Source organism: Crocodylus porosus, unplaced genomic scaffold (genome assembly GCF_001723895.1).
Source record: "Crocodylus porosus isolate Cpor-Errol unplaced genomic scaffold, CroPor_comp1, whole genome shotgun sequence".
In the NCBI taxonomy this organism is placed as follows: domain Eukaryota; kingdom Metazoa; phylum Chordata; order Crocodylia; family Crocodylidae; genus Crocodylus; species Crocodylus porosus.
In genome coordinates, this window is record NW_017728886.1 from 230,386,971 (window position 1) to 230,406,611 (window position 19,641).

Here is a 19,641-nt window from a genome sequence, read left to right on the forward strand (position 1 = left end):
AGGCTACCATGAAGAAGATGGTTTTCCCTTTCTGCAGAGGGCAGTACATGAAGCTTTCACTGAAATCATTTTGGTCAAAAAACTTTACTTGATCCTAGAAGAATACATACCAATACTCTACTTCTTGTGATGTAGCTATCTGGTATAATTTAATGGGTTACATGTATCGGTAAATTTATTAATTAATTTAAAATCCAGCTGCCAAAATATCCATGTCTCTGCTGGGGCATTGCCTGTACTTTCAGATGTGCACAATAGCCTTTTGTTTTTATCTGTAAACCTTTAAATGCCTGGCTAAATTCTTAAAACTCATCTTAGATATGACATCTGATACTGTTTTCATCGATGTATGTTTTGCAGAAGATGACTGGTATTTGTGTCATGTGACAATTCTTTCCCCAAAAGAAGAACTTCTAACTTGGGGTATGTACCCATATCCCTATTTAGCACGTGTTGATCCTGATGCTCGAAAAGGTACTCTGATTTACCAGCTTGCTGCCTATTACACTAACAAAGAAAACTCCAGTACTGCGATAACTTATACACTTATTGCAGGTAAATCTCTTTTCAAACACCTAGAAAGTCTGCGTGATTATGAGCGGGTTTTTTTTAACTATCCAATTTTATCATGTAGTTAAGGCTTTACTCTTGAAAATCTATTACCTAGATTGATGCGGGGGGCGGGGAACCTTTTTGGCAGGCATACCAGAAATTAAGCCCTGCACCTTCCCCAGGTACCACTCTAATCTGCTTCCCTCCCAAACTGCTGCTCTGCTTTCTGTTCTCTGCCCTATATACCACTGTGCTACGTCCCTCCCTGTTCAGCCACGTCTCGCACAGAGGCTACCCATACAGCTTGTGGTATGCCTGGTATGGTTGCTTGGTAAAAGTCAGAGGTAATGAATACAGTGCAAGTGAAACAAGCCTGTAGAAACAAGTCTTTCAGTTACATATACCCATTTGGGTTGCTTGGTTTAGATTTTAAGTTTATTATGATCAATATTGAATTATTAGATTCTTACCCATCCTCTTTTCCCCTGTGCCCTTTCTTAAATATAGAGGGTAATTCACAGTCTTTCTTGAAAGTGTCACACTAATCCTACTTCCACTTAAAAAAAAATATCCAAACGTAACTGATTTTGTGTTTGTAGGATTAGAAAAGGGTAGATGAAAATAATTGGTCTGGTGTATATAACCTTAAAATCTCTAGGAAGAACAGCTTGTAAAAGGGCATTCCTTTGGCACATATTCAAAAGAAAGGACTATAAAACCTATGCCTTTTTAAAATTTTGTCATGGTTTGTATTTGTGGCAGAATTAGCAACACATTCTTCTGACTAATAGCTATACAAGCATATTTGTTATATAGAAGGTCTAAATCTTTTTGTAAAAGTAAAACTGATAAATACAGTTCTTGTAAAGTTGCCCACTTGCACTAAGATTCCCAAATGCACAGAACATGCACAGTAATGAGTAGTGCAAGTTTTCCCCATTGTATTTTGTGACATCATATATAGAAATAGCATTTTAGATAAATTGCCAGGCCTCTTCCCTTCCTTTTCCCTTTCTGCTGAGGCTGTAAGGAAAGCTGTCAGTTCTACTGTATGTCAGGTAGTTTATACAAAATTCTGGCAAAAAGAAGAGGGAATCCAAAACTGAAGACTTGTCTACACGGGGAACTGTTTGTGAAACCAGTCATAGGGCAAAATTAAAGTGCAGTAGCTGCTCTGAACTAGTTTCCCGTGCAAATGGTTTTGTGTTCCACTGATGACTCATCTACACAGGGGGTGTTTTGCATGTGTTCCGGGAATGGGTGCTTTAATTAGAGTGGCGCTAAGAGCCACTCTTATTAAAGCACCCACAGCATCTCGTGTATCAGTGTCCCAACGCTTCAGAAAAGCGCCGCCACCGCCATAACTAAAGCTCGTTGAATAAGCTTTTGTTAAAACGCCCCTGCCGCCATTTTGAAGCATGGGGACGCTGATACTGGAGACATGGAGGCTGGCTGGAGCGCGATAAGCAGGCTTGATTAATTGGAGTAGCCCCCTGGCTTGTATAGCCACACTGGGGTTCTAAGGTAATCTAATTCATCTTAAGTAAAAGCGTAAATTTTAAAGTGGGTCTAGTTAAGCTGCATGGACACTCTTCATAATCAAAGCAACTACAACTTGATTTACTTTGCAAATGAAGTAAACTAAATTGAATTATGGCCACTTTAATTCTGACGAGAGCATCCACACAGAGGATTTATGTGAGTTGACAAGAGGGATTTTAGCTGTCTTTGCTGTGCTTTTTAAAAACACAGGAAAGTAAACAAATTGGCAAATAAAATAGAAATGGAGGCTGTTAAAAGTGCTTGAACTTTGTATTAGGTCAATTATCCTTCTCAGAACTGAAAATAATCTTTCCGAAAATGAGTGGAAAAAGTCTTCCTGATATGTACCAATTTAATATTGTCCTGTAATGCCATAAGCCTGGAGGCTGCTGAGATGTTCAGGCCAGCTCATCTGAGAACTAAAGTTAAACCCTTGATATTTTTGTAGCATTTTACAGTTCAGAGAAACTTGGCTATTGGTGCCAGGTCTCCTGTCCTCTCATGAGGTAATGTGTATTAACTATGCGTCTCAAAAGTACAGATAAGTGAAAAGTGTAATAATGGATATGGATGTAAGCAAAGGCTTGAGTGAGGCTGAAATGTGAAGATGTAAATAGACTTACTGTGAAGTCTCCTTCAGAATGGCTTTGTGTATTTATTGATAGGTGGAGAAGACCGATTTGAAGTGGAAATGGACACAGGTTTTATAAGGACCACTGGTTTACCTTTAACTTGGAACAAGGAATACGTGGTCACTGTGCAGGCCACTGACGAATTTGGCAACACAAGCTCTTATGCCTCCATTTCCATCCTGGCTGGCTGCAGACCTCCCCAATTTACTAATGTGTCCTATACTGTGTTTGTTCCTGAAAATACTCCAATGGGAGAAAAGTAAGTGGAAGATGAGGGTGGGTAGATAGCAGCTGTCTGAGAGAAGCTCTGTGGAACGTCATACAGAGACTCTTGTTTCTCATTCAGAGAGGATTGTATTTACATGTTTCTATCTTGCATTATGAAAAGAGATGCTGCTTTTGAAATAGAGGAGCATTGTAGCCTAGTGGATGAACAGCTTGGTTGGGAAAAGGAAGGGCGGAAATCCAAGCTCTGGCATTGATCTGTCTGAGATAAAGAACTTAATATTTTACTCTTGCACCCACCCCTGTTGTCTCTCTAAAAGGTACATAGACTTCATTGATTTCATAGACATTAGGGCTGGAAGGGACCTCGGAAGATCATCGAGTCTAGTCCCCCTCCCGAGTGGCAGGAAGTTAGCTGGGGTTATAGGATCCCAGCAAGATAAGCGTCCAAATTTCTCTTGAAGACATTCAATGTAGGTGCTTGAACCACCTCCGGTGGCAGGCTATTCCAGACTTTGGGGGCTTGGACAGTGAAGAAATTCTTCAGTAGGTCCAGCCTGAAACTGTCCTGTAGGAGTTTATAACCATTCAAAATTGTCATCCCTTGGGGCACTTTGGTGAACAATGGTTGCCCCAGATCCTGGTGAGCACCCCTTATAAACTTATAGGTGACCATCAGATCACCCCTGAGCCTGCGCTTTTCCAGGCTAAAGAGTCCCATGGCTCTCAGCCTGTCATCGTAAGGTCTGTTTTCCCGACCTCTGATCATGCGTGTGGCTCTTCTCTGCACTCTCTCAAGCTTCTCCACACCCTTTTTGAACTGTGGAGCCCAAAACTGGATGCAGTACTCCAGCTGTGGCCTCACCAAGGCTGAGTACAACAGGAGAATGATGTCCTGGGATTTGCTTGAGAAGCATCTATGGATGCACGCCAGCATTTTGGTCGCTTTACTAGCTGCAGCATCGCATTGGAGGCTCATGTTCATCTTGTGGTCAATGATGACCCCCAAGTCTCTTTCTTCTGTAGTGCTAGCCAGCGTAGCACTGCCGAGCCTATAAGGGTGCTGCAGGTTTTTCCTCCCAAGGTGGAGAACCTTGCATTTTTCGGTGTTAAACACCATCAGGCTTTTGATGCAACAGGCACAACAAAAGCTATCTGATAGAACCTTTCAAGAGGAATGGAAGTATATTTTCTCCAATGATGAAGGCATGGAAAAAAATTTATGTAGGCAGCTGGCTGGCTGCGTTCCTGCTGAAATGATTACTTGGATGAAACTATGATCTTGCTGTGTTGTACAATGGGTTAAATGCTCATTGCTTTGAATAGGAATCTTCTTCACCTAAATAAACACCTGAAAATGCTTTTAACTGTTCAAAAAATGGGCTACATTGCAAGTTGACAGTTTCCTCTTTATGCTTCTTTAATTAAAAAGCTTCTGAATGATGAAAATAGTCTTTTGAATGGGTATTATGTCTGAATTGAAACCGCTGAGTCTCTAGGGTAGTCATCCATTGCCTACAGAGTAGCTTTGCAAAGCAACAGCAGGTGACACCAACAAGATGGGTCAGTTTTATTGTTGCCTTTCTAAAGTGTGTGAGCAGCATGGGACTATAAAACTTTGATTAGTAGAAGGGTGGGATGTTGGAGTTATTTTGCAGGGTAAGAGAACTCAGAATAGGCTAAGAAGTCAGTACGACTTATTATTCACTCCCTTCAGGAAGTTCTGAATGAGAAGATGTGCCATTTTTCCTTTTCCCGAACCTTAGAGAATGGGAGTTTCACATATGTGGTTGTCCTACCATGCAGGCTGATGTGCAAGACAGAGCCTCCAAAAAGGGCATGACAATGGTGTGCTATTGGAAATCTTAGCTTCTTCCCAAAAGATAAGGGGAAGGAAGCAGAGAGCTGGATTTCCTACTAAGCCACTGTCCCGTTGGCAAAGTTCTCTCGCGTCACCCCAGGCTAACCTCTTTTTCCCTCCTCCCCAGCTTTCTTTCATATCTGTCACTGGCTAGCTGGTATCTGATAAATCTTTTAAGATTGACTTGCAAAGAAAAGTGGAATTAAATATATTTAATTCATCAGACTGATAAATGAGGCAGAAATAACAGCTCTCTGCAAGTATTAACCGGTGGAAAGTGCTTATGAGGGAGAGGGTGTTATGAAGCTGGGCAGTAGGGAGCAATGAGTTGAAATAAAGAAAAAGTAAACTGTTATCTTGAAGCTGTTAGCAGATAGCTGGGCTAAATTGTATAATAAATTGCTCTTTCTCCAACTTCTGATTCTCTCAGTGAAACAAAAAATAACTTGTTTAATGGTTGTTCTGTTCTTTACAGCATAGCTGTCATTGAAGCTATTTCTTTCCAGAGCCAGTCTCTTTCATACACACTGCTGATGAATCCTAGTGGTCTGTTCAGCCTGAACCAGGAGAGTGGAGAGCTTGGCTTGATTCATACAGTGGACTATGAAAGCGAGCACCATCTCTATCATTTAGTAGTGAAGGCAATGGAAGTTGAGAGTATGCTTAGCAGTGTAACTGAGGTATGATGCATCACTGCATGTCATGTTTGCCATTTCCTCAGTCTCTATTACTGCACTTAGTGATGTGATATTCATGATCAGTGTTGACATGAAATCATGTGTAGCCAGAGAGAGAATGCCATTAAGTTCTAAGTGCTACCCTGGGGCTTGGACCTGAGTTCAGCTTCTGACTCTGCAAAATAATTCCTGTGTTAACTGTCTTTGCTGTGCTTTTTAAAAACACAGGAAAATAAGGGTAATGATTCTTCTATACATCACAAGAGTGTTTTGAGGAAAAATTTATTAGTGTGTGTGAGGTAGTCATTATACTGATGAAAGCAATAAGCCCCTAGATAGGTATGAAAGCTAAGACGCATTTCTGTGGTACCTTTTCAACTGCCACTTGCAGAAATATTGCTGAGTAGATATAAATATGTATGTGACAAAACATGCAGAATTTTTTCTAGGTTCATTATGACTCAAAATACAAACATTTTTCTGTACTTAAGGGTTCAAAATAAAGCCCCATAATTAATGTACTTAGATGTATGCACTTTTTTAAAAAAAGCCAGAATATTACCTTGATTTTTTTTTCTGTGAAACTAGAACATTTTTCTAAATAGAGGTACACCAATACATCGGTCCCACATTGGATTGGCACTGATATAAGGAAAATTGACTGCATCGGCAATCGGCTTTTTTTGGCTGATATGACTGATAATGTCACTGATAAATGCCCCGTGCATGCACAGCCGAAGTGCAGCATGCAGGTGGCCATGAGCACAGCCCGGCAGCATGGAGAGCAGCCAGGTCTGGCTGATAAGTCTGTTGTGAGGAAAGGGGCCAGGGCGGGGGGACGGGGAAACGATGACACACATCAAGGGTTCAGCGGTGAGGAAAGAGGGAGTAGGGCTGGGGCAGAGGAAGGCACTGCACAGCTGGAGTGGAGCGGGGGATGGAGCCATGAGTAACTTGTCCAGGGAGGTGTAGGAGGCGTGGTTCCTGCTGCTGCATGCACCCTGGGAGGGCATGGGGGGGGGGGTGCCCCCAGATCTGTGCAGGGGACAAGGGCGGGCTGCTGCTGCAGGCTGGGGACAGGGCAGTGCCGGGCTCTTTCCGGTGCAGGGGTAGGGCCAGGGCTTTGCTCAGGGTGACAATGGCACTGGGAGGGGGGCTATGGCAAATTTTGAGATGGCTGCAGTCTGCCATCGTAGCCCTCTCCCAGCACTGCTGCCTCCCAGCCCAGCCTATCCCCCTGCTGGGAAGAGCCCTCTACCTCCTTGGCCCCAGTATGCAGCAGCAGGAGCCGCTCCCCTTCGTCCCCCCACCCCCGGATGAGCTGCTTGCAGCTCCATCCCCTGCTCTGCCATTGCTGTGCAGTGCCAGCCCCGCTCCCTCCCTCATCATGGGGGCCTCAATCTGCCCTTTCCCTCTCCCTTAGCCCCTTCCTCCACCACAGACTTACCAGCTGGACACCGCTTTCCAAACTGCCCAGCTGCATTTCGGAATTGGATTGGTATTGGCCAATAAGGTTCATTAAAAATCGGCCATTAGTATTGGCCCCAAAATTTTTCTATCGGTGCACCCCTAGTTTTAACGTATCCTGTTTTGATCCTGGGTAAGGAGAATGCCTCTCTCCAAAAGCGGACTGGGTTTGAGAAGCATCATATCAGGAAAAAACCTTGGACACTGAGTCTTGTATATTCTAAATGTTTACCTGTCCTGCATTATCTCAAGGGTAGCGTGCTGTAGTTCTAAAACAGGAAGGAAAACATTGTATAGAATGGCATAGAGTGTGCCATCTTAAGTAGTAAGAGCCAGTGTGTCAAAATGTTCATATTTTAGATAGCAAGTAGCCAGTCCTGGGCCATTGTTGAGGTACAGGCTGTCATTTTCTGTTAGTTTTTTTTCTTTTGTGTGTTCATGATTATTTCTTTCTGTGTCACAGGTTATGGTTTACATTGCTGATTACAATGACTGTTTTCCAGTATTCCATGACTCCATTTATATCGGAAACAATGTTCTTGAAACCATCCCTGTTGGCACATCTTTGCTGCAAGGTGATCATGTCTCCTCTACCTCTTTCTCCTTTGTCACAAGCTTAGGCTGCAGTCAGCTATTTGATGTGTTCAGGATTTTACCATGTGAAAGCTCTCTTTCACCACTTTTATAACAGATGGTTCCATTGTCAGAGAAGCAAGGCTGTTGATCATGATCCTTTTTCTAGAGCTGGAGAATGGTCTCCTGAGATTCTGGAACCAAGACCCTTGAGTGATTTGAAAATGAGGACTGAGATCTTGAAATAGATGCGATATTTTACGGAGAGTTGGTGTTGTGGGTGGAGAACAGATAAACGTGCTTATGGTAACTTGTATTGACAAGGACGTATTCTGGGGCATTTTCTGCTAATCATAGTTTTTGAGGGCTGACAGTTTTATTCCTAGTTATTTTAGGCCAGCCAGGGAGGTGATGGACCTATATAACCAAAGTTTGATTGTTGTCCATCAGCATCAAGGTACAGTACCCTAAGTCAGGGATCAGCACTGTTTTTGGGCAGAGTGACAAAAACATCTGCAGCCCCAACTTGTAAGATGTTGGCATGGCAGGGGTGGACAGCAGGGGAGCCACAAGGATCCCGATCCTTGTTGCAGCAGTGCAGCCGCAGCTCCTTCCCCACCCTGAAGTCTGTGCACCAAGCAAAATGCATTTGCATGCCATGCTCTAGCACCTACCCCTGCCCTAAGTGGCTGTAGATGGTGGTATCATGTCACCAACTTCTGTGCAAGAGTTTAGTATCTGTGAGGAATTCAGAAGCACTGCTAAAATGCAGATTGGATTAACCAACTGAATATTTTTTGCCTTCAGCTATAGGAGACCCTAGTTATGAAATCCTCTTTGTACCAAAAAGCACGGCCTGTTTTTTTTTGTGTTGGGCTTCAACTAGATCCTCATCCATGAACTGTCTGGGGGTCTGGGTTGCTGACAATGGTGTTGTGTTTTGGGAAAGATGAGCAGAGAGCTGTGAGTTTTCTGTGTTTCTTAGCGGCTCCATGTTTCTTAAGACAGCATGGCAGTATCTGATGCTGTTATCTTGATTTTTATTAAGACACACAAATCGTGGGAGTTGAGCTATTTGTCTTGGGGAAGGAAGTCTTTTAAAGAGCAGATCGCAATATTACAGGCTGTTGTGTGGTAAACATTGATCTGGAGGTGTTATTCCACTCTTGTTATTCCAGTCAGCTAGCAGTTTAATTTTAAAGTACAGGCAGTCCTCAGACTTACAATGCAGTTTTCAGGAACCATTTGTGTTGTAAGTCAAAAGGTTGCAACTCAGAACCAACTTTCCCATAGGAACAATGTTACAAATAGGGGATTGGTTCCTTTACCTCTCTGGACACAGCTGCATCCAGCTAGTAAGTCTGTTGTGGCGGGGGGCAGATCAACGTCCTGCAGCAAGGGATGGATTGGGGCTGGGGCTGGGGCAAGTTGCCCAGCCGGGGAAGAGGGGATGCAGGGAGGGGATGGGGCAGCTGCTGCTGCTACGTGCCATGGGTGCGGGAGGGTGTGTTTGGGGGGGTGCCCCGGATCTGCGTGGGGCAGCTGGGGCTAGGGCTATGCTAGGCTGCACTCCAAGCAGAAGGTGCTGGGAGTGGGGACTCTGCCCTCCCCCCGCTTGCCCAGCTGGGGCAGAGGGGTCTGGGATGCAGGCACTGCACTGCCTCAGACAAGTGGCATGCAGCAGTGGGGGCCTCTCCAGCCTCTGAGGCAGTCCACTCACCTGCCATGCCTTTGTTGTTTCTAGGCAGGAGTTGCCCATTTTTAATGCCTTGATACCAAGGGCATTATACATAGCTCCAGCTTCCACTCTAAGCTTGAGCCAGTTGAGAGCCCTAGGTCAATCCACAAGCAGCTGACCTTTCACTCAAAAGCCACTCTACCCCACCCCCAGGCCCCTCTGTAAATCATTTGTCTCACATGTAGCTTGCTTAGAGCCCCAGAAATCTAGTATAAAGCAACCCTTTATTTCACTGAGCCCCTCCACAGACCTCTCCCCAGAATCAGCTTCACTCCCAGGGTTTTTCCAGGCCTTTCCTTAGTCACCCATACTTTCAGCGGTTCTATTCAGGGGGCTTATCTAGTCTGTAGGCCCACAAAGTCTAAACCCCTTCTGTTTAGGCTGACCTGTGTCTTCTCTGGGCCCATGTCTACCCAGCCTCTCTCAATAAGCCATCCTGGCCTTTCTTTGGGGCCTCTGTATACATGGTCCCTTACTATAGGCTGGCCTTTCCCCAGCTCCAGGCCTTTAGCTCCCTCCTAAGGGATCTGTATCTCCCCTGGCTCCCTAGGAACCTCCTCTTTCCCCATAGTTCCTACCCTAGCTCGCAGATGTTCTGGGAGCAGCAGTACTCAGGCCAGGTGATGGTTCATCCTTTGGCTTTCCAGTTGCAACTGGCAGCCCTGCTCTCGTCTTGGCCATGACTACCCAGCCCTATGCCAGTCAGGCAGGTCTCCTCCTAGGTGCCATGTGACCACCTGATTGGGTCTGCTCCCACCTGCAGGCTGGTCTGCAGCCTGCTGAAGCCCTTAAAGTAGCAGGCACCCAAAGGTACACTGCCGCACAAAGTTATGTTTATTATTACATTAAATGTATATTGGCAGTGTCCTTGTACTTAAGGAAATTGTTTTCTTTTAGCACTAACACCATAGTTCATAAATGTTGACTCACATGTACTGCTCAGTATTTGTATTTCAGTTTGACTTCTAGGTTTTTCTGAGCTCATAAAATGTTTGAATTTGCAACCCTAGGGAAGTGGTCAGCAACCTACGGTCACTGAAACCTTTGAATCCAGCCCAAAGATGGGGGCTTTGGCAGTGGGGGGGATGCCTATTGCCAGCACTCTTCCAGTGCTACTTAGGGGACAGGTAGTGGTGAAAGCAAGGTCCTGCCACCCATCTATCTCCAACCTGGAATGAGTCATTGTGGCCTACAGCCACAATGGAAATGGAAAAGATTGCCTCCCCCTGTCCTAGGGGATTGTTTAAATCTAAGCCATCGGTCTTCATTAATAGAAACCGTTGATATCCGTAATTAATTTTTTAAGCTATTTCCAAAGAAAAGTAAAAAAGCACACATGCTGAGGTCATGGTAGCACCCTTTTTTAAATGAAATGGAATGCCCCTGACTGAACATCTTACAAAAGAATGGAAGTGAAAATATATTGCTGCACATGGCACCTTGGCATTTCACAGGCTCTCAGCATTCATTTTTCAACTTTACTTTTCCCTTTTGTATTTTGGGTGAGTAGACCTCTTAATTACTGGTCATTGTTCCATCATAAGTTATTGCTGCATTAGTTTGACCAAGTTCCATGTGCATGTTTGCACATTTGTATAATGACATTTCGGGTATTATGGCGGAATATTTACTTTTGAGATTAAAGTAGTCAGTTCTGTCAGTTTCTTTCATGAGTTGGTTTAAATTGATACCAACTCAATATGGTGTGATGTGAACCTTGTTTGTTTGGTGAGAAATCACGTAATAGTTAAAAGACGAGTTTCATCTCCTGGAAGTGACTTGATGCAGTTATGTAGACTCCAGCTCCTTGTCTCTGAACAGATGGAGCATTGAATATGCTGAATAAATGCTTGGTGGGGAAGAATGTTTAATTACTCCTTGTTACTTGAAAAGGCAAGTAATTAAAGTCCTTTTAGTGGTAACCTTGCTTGGAGCCAATTAAATTGACAGATACCTCCAGAGCGCAGGGGATACACTGTTTATGGCTGATATTGTTCAAATCACTTGTGTAGTGATTGTGTGTTAATATCAGTATTGGCCAATTTTGCTGAACTACGCTCTTCGCACTTCTGAAACACTGCTCCCAGGCAAATTCAAACTCCTGTAAATCAAGATGTTTTCTAGCTTTGTTTGTTTGCCTTCCAGTCTTGTGTTGCATTATCAAACTTTGCTAACAAAGCGGTTTTTTTCATTCGGACAGCTTTTGAGGGTGCTTGTTCACAAGTTCTTATGCAAAGTTTTTGGTGCACACATTGGTGTAATAACCCAGCTTCTGTGAATGTGTCCTCACTATTTTATCTGAAATCCTCTCTTGCAGTTCTTGCAACAGACTGTGATTCTGGCTCCAACTCTGAGATTTCTTACTTTATTCAAAGCGCTGATTTTTCCATCACGCCTCAGGGAGTCATCAGTTCTAAGCAGCGGCTGGACTTTGAACGAGCAAGCCATATGTATGAGTTTGTGGTGATAGCTGTAGACAAAGGGCACCCTCCTCGGACTGGAACTGCATCTGTGCGCATTGAAATGACCAATGTAAATGATGAGGCACCCGTGTTCTCTCAGTCTGTGTAAGAACAGTTCAAGTTCTAGATTATTTTGTATATTGCAGTCATTGTTTAAAAGAAACTGCGGATTGATAAACACCTACTCACATTCCAAGTGCCCTCAAGTTACTGAGAAGTTAGTGGCATGCATTTGTGAATGAGAGCTTAAGGAACTGGGCAGAAACAGTTTGCTTGCTTGCTTAAAAAAAAAGACACTCGCTACTCAGAATATAGACTGTTAGACACTTCTGTTTCCCCTCTACTACTAGATATGTAGAAAAAAAGCTGTATTTAACAAAATGAATGAAAGAGCCAAGTTCCTGGGGAATCTCTTTGTACATTCTAGCTAGTTTCAGTTATATGATAACTGGCTCTGTAAGACAGATTGAAGTGTGGGTTATCTAATACTTTCTCAAAACAAATTTTAATAGAAAAATTGTATAGCAAATTAACTAGATAGAGCTTGTTCTTACATATGAGGTATTAGATGGTAGATTTTTTTTTAACCTCCCCACCCCCAAAAATCCTTGGAAAATGTATGTCAGATTACAATCATAGTGCAAACTGTAAGTCAAAACTAGATTTAAGTGTACAGCCTTTGAATAATTTAGTTTTGACTTACAGTTTGTACTATGACTCCCAAAAAGGTATATAATACCACATTCTTTAAATTAGTGTGTTAGCAGAAAGCTAGTTCACTTGATAGTACATGTACTTCAGTTGCTTCCCTGCTTCCATCAGTTACAAAACATTCCTCTCAGAAGATGCTGGTCCCAGTACATTAGTGGCTACTGTATGTGCCAAGGATCCTGATGGAGATGGGGTATTTTACCTGATTACTGGTGGCAATGAAGAAGGCAACTTTCAACTGGATAACAAGAAAGGTAGGAAAAGAAGCTTTCAAAGATTTACCTTATCTGAAACTACTGAGACATTGCTTTGTCCATATCAGAAACAACTCTTGTTGTACAGGCAGTCCTTGGACTCGCAACACAATTGGTTCCTGAAAACCATGTCTTAAGTCGAAATGTTGTAACTCGGAACCAATTTTCTCATAAGAATGTTATAAATGGGGGATTGGTTCCTGAACCAAGGCCTGATACCCTATTTTCACCAAAAATACCCCAGAATTTTGTACTTCATCAAATATAGATGAGTAATATAGCTACATGAATATATTTATATTGTAAATAGCAATCATATTGATTTGGAAGGACTTCATTGAGGTGACTTTGCTGAGCATTTAGAAAGGCTCTTGGTTGGACTTTTTGAAGGGTTCTTGCCTGGAGTCTTCTCAGGAGTCTTGGCTGTAGGTTTTTCTGGAGTCTTGCCTGCTTTCTTAAAGAAAGTGTCAAAGGCAGTTTGGACAGATGTTCTCCAAGGAAATGAGTGATGCAGCAAACTTGTTCGCTGACCTGGCGTCGTATCAGATCAAGTGCTGTGAAGTCAAAACTGATGTCATAAAGTTGAAACAGGGTGTCAATTTATTAATGTTGTAAGTGCAAAATTTTGAGTTACAACATTTTGCAAATCGACGACTGCCTATATTTCAATGCATAATTATGAGAGGCAAAATAGCAACTTTTTTGTATAGTCTGTAAACTGTACTGGCTTCCTTAATTCAGAACTATTTCTCTCATGTACTAGAGACTACCAAATGCATTGAAATATTTGAGTCACAGGCCAAAGACCAATCCTGCACTTTCAGTCAAAATCCAAATCCACCCCAACACTGAGTGGCACAAAAATGACACTTCTGGTTATGTCCTAAGTAAAATTGCAGTTTCTTCTCCAATATGTAGGCATCATTAAACTTCGGAGAAATCCTCTGCCCAAACTAAAAGGACCACAATACATATTAAACATCACAGCAATAGATGACAACACTTCTGGGGGGCCTACTCCACTCAGAAGCTTTGCAGAGGTTATTGTAGGAATTAATGATGTTAATAACAACAGGCCTGTTTTCAGAGAGGTAAGCTGCCATCCTGGAAACCTCTTTTTCATTATTGTCACCTATGCAGATGGTTATATGTTAAGTTGGCAATGTAGCAATCTCGTCCTTGATTCCTTGAAGTGGCTAGTTTTAAAGGGCAATATTTAAGGTATACTAGATCTTCTGTAATGAAATATACCTCTAGTTTTCTGATGTTTTCATCATTTAAATAGCAATAGACTTTTTATAAAAGAGTTGACTTCTCTAACATGCAGAGTAATTCAATTCTATATTCTTCAAAACTGTGCTGAAAAAATAGTGACACTTAATAGGTGATTTCTAAAGCCTTGTTTGTTTTTGGTTTAAATTTTGTATTTGTATAATATGTAAATATAAATATATAAAATATTTTTAGTGCACCTACTACAGTGATAGCACCTGGGTACTAGAAAACCAGCCTCCAGGCACCTTTGTCCTGAAGGTAGCAGCCTATGATGCAGATCTTGGACTTAATGGAGAAGTGAAATATGGGCTCATGCACAGAGATGGAGCTTCACCAGGCTTTAACATTGATCCAGATACAGGTGATCCATTCTCAACTTGTTGCATTAAAGCAGAATACAAATGCTTTTATGCGAGTGTGGGTGCATGCTTTTCTGGTATATTAACAGGGTATTGTTATAACAGTGCATAGAACCATAGACTGTGTTTCCAGACATAGAAACGATATCAGGGACAGTTTGAAATGGATTCTGATGAAATTACACACAGACAAAAGCTATGGCTTTATCAGAATCATAATAATGTCACCTGAGTACCAATCTTCAAAAAAAATCTCATTGGTAGGAAGTTTATGGCAAATGCAACAAATCTTCATGGCAGATCTTTAAGTGACATAATCACCATCTGAAAGAAACAGTATTTCCCTCAAACAACTATGTGGCCAAGCATACACTGACTGAACTGACAGACAAGCCAGGGTTAAGGTTAGGGGGAGGGAAGAGTCATCCTCATTTCCTGGGATGATGGAGAATTTCAGAGTAGTTTTAACTTTATGTTGAGACAAAATTAAGAATAGAAATGGACAATGGGTTGTGTTTGGCAGAGAAGTGTAGGTGCACTTTTCAGTTAGGGTCAGCATTCACCTTTGAATGTTATAAAACTTATTTCTAAACTGCTTAATGTCTCTCCCATATGCAGACTGGGAGTTCAGAATATCATTTTATATATACACACAAATGTTGTGGGTTTTTCCATAGCCATGTACGCTTGACTTACAGAAAGTATTTCTGTTTCTAGGAATTATCACAACCACTCAGAGTTTTGACCGAGAGAAGCAGAGAGAGTATGCACTCTCTGTTACAGCTACAGATCAAGCCCAGGAGCCATTGACTGGTGTGTGTCAGATCACCATCTTCATTGCTGATGTCAATGACAATGACCCCAAATTTGAGAACAGTCACTATCAATGTGAGTGATTTTAACCAAAAACCCTTTATTCTGACACTGGAATATTAATTCTTCACAGATTAAATTAGTTTTTTAAAAGTGCTATTGATGAAAAATATTTTTTCATGCTGAAAGTTGCATCCATGTTAAAAGAGATCTTTTTTTTTGGTGAGCATTTTATATATGTGGCTCATTAAGATAAAAATCCTGATCCCGGGATAAAACCTTCAGTGTCCTCTTCTCAAGCATAATGTTAGTAATCCGTACTTTTTCCAAAGGATAGTTATATTCTGTTGTCTGCTGCTGTGCTGCAGCAGACATAGATATTTTTATTGAGGCCAAATTAAAATATAGGGGACAGCCAGACAGGATAACAGAATATGTGCATATCTTTTCTTTCCTAAAATCTTATATCTGGGGAGTCATTTTACTACAAATATCCTTTTCTGCAATACTAATGCCTTGCCAGTTATTCCCCATTTTGTGTCTACATTCATTTTTTCCCTCTTCTGAAATGTAGTCTTCTGCATGTGTCTATTGAATTTCATTTATTTATTTTAGGCTATTTCTCTATTTTATCAAAACCATTTTGAATTCTAATCCTTTTCTCCAGTGTAGTTGCAACCCGTCCCAGTTTGGTTTTGTTTGCAGATTTTTGTAAGTGTACCTTCTATTTCTTTAGGAAAGTAGTTAATGAAAATATTGCTTGAAACTGCAGGTCCTTTTGTTTTCTACACATGTCCTTCCAATTTGACACCTAATCACTGATGATTACTTTTTAAGTATGGTTTTTCCACCAGTTTTACACCCATCTTGTAATGATATGCAAATATGTGGGACTGTAAAAATTCCTTACTACAATCATGTTCTATCATTTCTATTAGGTCAGTTATGCTGTCAAGCATAAAATTGGATGTGTCAAGAATAGGGTATGCCAAACTTAATCCATGTTGGTTGTTTTTCACTTTTTCCCCTAAGTGCTTATAACTTGTTTAATAATTTCTTTTGGTATCCTTCTGAGTCTGAAATTATAATACCCCAGGTTCTCCTCCTGATGCATGTTTGCATCTCCAACTCTTTGGTACATCATCTGTCTTCCATGAGTGCTGGAAGATTAATTGCTAATGGCCTAGAGATTGAATGACCAGTTGTTTGAGTACCCTTAAGAAATTGATAAAACTAAAAACTGAAGAGTCTGTAATCTGACCGGAAGCCTCTGATGACATGAGAAGCCTTTGAGGGAAGGCTAGAGAATTTATCAACAGGTTTTAGGTGCTTGTGACTAGATGAGTTTGTTAAACCCATTCTAAAAGCATTAGTGTAGACAGGGAAAACTGTGGGCTAACACATGTTAGCTAGCTAGTGTTAGTGGTGAACTATAGATGCTTTTTATTACAGGTGTTAAGAAGTTTATGACAAGTTTTATAAGTATCACTTAAATTGTTGTAACCCAAGCAGTACTCCAAGAGGTACCCCCTCTCCATTTGAAGGGATCAAAGCAGGTGCACAAGCGCTGTGGGAGGTGTAGGGACTGTCCTCCCCCTATGGAGCAGAGTGGGGACTTAACCATATACCTTTTAATGAGAGAACAGTACTGGGAACATAACCAGTATAAACCAGGGGGTAAAAGGGACACTACAACGCCCTGAAGGGGCAAGATTCAACAAAGGTTAGACGCTTACAATCATAGCCATATTCATCCAGCTGACAAAAGATAGGGTTAACAAAATATAAAACACAAACAGTAAAACAAACAGTACTGGTTGGTGAAATATAAAAGTCACAAAATACAAAATGTCAAATGACAAGGAATATAGGGCCTAGGTACCAGGAGGGGGAGAGAACGCACTTTCCACTGCAACAAGAATTTCTCCCTGTTACTTCACTCACCCCAAGCCATCCCAGCTGGGACTTGAACTTGGATGTCCCATGTGGTAGGCAGAAACTACCACACAGTCACCAGTGCTGGTACTGTGCCAAGCTGCTAGGGGTCTTGGCCTTCCAGGAGCCCCGGCCTCAGGTCGAGCTGCCCGGCCTCTGATTGGGGAGCTGGAAGCAGAGCTGGGAACCTCTCAGGTCATTGCTCAGATCCTTGATGGAGCTGGGGAGCCTCTGCTGCTGGCTGCAGCCTCTTGTAGGGGATTCTAGAGCCCAGTGGGAAGCCTCTCCTGCTGGCTGCATGCTGCACTGCTGAGGGTCCCACTGCTGCCTGAAGGTCCCACTCCTTCAGGCGCTTCTGGGGCAACTGCTCCCATCCCGCTGGCCTAGCTCTTTGAAACTCCTTCCTTGTGGTCCCTTGCTGGTCTCCCCTGAGTCAGCTGTGCTGCCCCTTTTATCCTCCTCCAGGTGACCCAAGGGGCCAGTTGGGACACAGGGGAGTGAGTCTCTGGGGCCTGATTGGTGAGGAAAGGGAATCCCAAGTCCTCCAATCATCTTTTACCCCTTCAAAACCCCTGGGTTAAGTCACTGCCAGCTAGCCTGTCACATTGTATTGGCCAAAACCATGCTTAAAAAACCATACATCTTTCCTAAAGTTCCTGCCTCAAACTTCAGCATAATTCAGGCTTGTGCTAGACAAACTTTCCCAATGCCCTCTCATCTCTGACTGAAATACTGAGCCTCTTCAACAAAGATGCCCAATTGTGGTATCTGCTATGGTCGTTGTGATGCAAGAGAAGGGATTGAGGGATTCAGACTTGTTTCATGTGGTTTGAACGCTGTTGAGTTCTGAACACAGTTGAAACACAGCGGTTACATCTGATAAATCCTAGTTCCAATAAAACTCAAAAGGGCATATTATCTCAAAAAGGAACATAGGAATTACTTTACCAGGGCAGACTTAATAAGCTATCTACTCCAGTCAGTCCAAAAGGCAATCTACTCTATTTGTCCTAGCCCAGATGTGTAAAGAAATTTGCCAGAAACTCTAGAATGAACATCTAGGGCGCTGACAGACATGAGGGTGGGGTTAGGGTTAGGGATTGGAGGTGGGAGGGGGTGTGATTGCTTTGCCAGAAGAGACAGCATGTTAGTTCAACCCAACTCCGCAGCATCTGTATAGATCAGGTGCATTACTGGGCCTTTTTGGCACTTTTATTTAAAACTGATTCAATCACTATTAGACAGAAGTACCAAAAAAGCCCCACTAAAGCATCTAATCTGTACAGATGTTGGACAAGCTGGGTTTAACCAATGTGATGCCTCTTCTGAGCATGCAGTGGGCTTGGCACAGAGGGCATGCAGAATTTAAAACGGCATTTGTTTGTTTTGATTTGGCTTGTTTTTGTCTGTAGGCAGCCGAAATACCCACTCATATAAATAGTGAACTTAGGGTGGAAACAGATGCTACCTTTGGAAACCATTTTTATGGTGGCAAAAACTGAAAACAAATAGATGTCAATTCTCTTTGTTACACCACAAATGCCTTTGTGGGAACCATAAAAGGTGGTAATAATTTTTGTCTTTTTTTTCATAGTTGCCATTTATTTGCTCCCTGGGAATTCCTGCCTAACAGTAGGCCTCTCAAGCCCTTGGAGCGCCTACCTGTCTTTCCTTGCTTATAGACATGCACCCCTGGGAATCTTTAGGATGTGTTTCTGTAAGCAGGGAAATCTGGAGATCTACACTTAGAGGTGCACCCCAGAGATTCCCAAGGGCATGTCTCTGTAAATGGGGAACACAGTGTTTGGCCTGTATGATCAATGGGCAATGCGTGTTTTGCTCAATGAAGTGAATCATCTGTTCTGGGACATGTCCTTGCACCACTGATCCTCTTCATTTGGCAATGTCTGTTTATATCCTTAGTGCTCATGAAGGTAAGATGACTGTCTCCAGTGTAGTTCCTGAGGACAGGCAGACCATAAGCAGCTACAGTGCAAGCTTTCCTATCATTCCTTCCCAATGTATTTTACAGTTTTCCTGGATAGGGCTTGTCAGCAGTAGTGATACAGTAGGCTGATGGCTCTTGTGATGTAGACATGTTTCACTAGAAGTGAACTTATAGGGCACTAAACTCACTGGATTGCAGCCACCCTGGGTGACACCTGTCTGAGCTGGATTTTAGCAGAGGTTCAAAAATGGAAAAAATCATCATTAGGAATCCATTGAGCTGTTACCTCTCCCAACATCTTTTAATTGTTTAAATAAGAATAGGGCTGTTGCTCTAACTTATTATAGCTTTAACTTCAAAGTTGAAAGGCTTGTGAGGGAGAAATTCAAGCATTTAAGAAATTGTAATTGTCAAATTGTAGTTTTACCTCCCTCTACACAAGATTCTGGTCCCAAATCTTGTGAAAATTGCCTGTTGCTTCTCTTCCCAAAATTCTTTGATTGTAGCAACTAGAGGAACAATTGTATAGAAAATAATCTCTCTCTGCAGTGCTTAAGCCAAAAAGATAGCCAAGTCAGTTAAGGAAAAAATTGTCTGTTTATAAAAATGGTCATTTT

The 19,641-nt window shown here is 42.2% G+C and overlaps 1 protein-coding gene across 1 annotated transcript in view; it reads left to right on the forward strand.

The window, feature by feature from the left end:
• The first annotated feature begins 308 nt into the window (after positions 1-308).
• Positions 309-19,641, forward strand: part of LOC109320516 (neural-cadherin-like) — a 65,904-nt gene continuing 46,571 nt past the window's right edge. Inside the window, exons 1-9 of the mRNA XM_019550661.1 lie at positions 309-555; positions 2,760-2,985; positions 5,288-5,492; positions 7,420-7,531; positions 11,585-11,834; positions 12,552-12,694; positions 13,613-13,785; positions 14,162-14,330; positions 15,046-15,216. Of these exons, the coding sequence (XP_019406206.1) occupies positions 321-555; positions 2,760-2,985; positions 5,288-5,492; positions 7,420-7,531; positions 11,585-11,834; positions 12,552-12,694; positions 13,613-13,785; positions 14,162-14,330; positions 15,046-15,216 (1,684 nt within the window). The 5' untranslated portion in view covers positions 309-320. The remainder of the gene's footprint in view (positions 556-2,759; positions 2,986-5,287; positions 5,493-7,419; positions 7,532-11,584; positions 11,835-12,551; positions 12,695-13,612; positions 13,786-14,161; positions 14,331-15,045; positions 15,217-19,641) is intronic.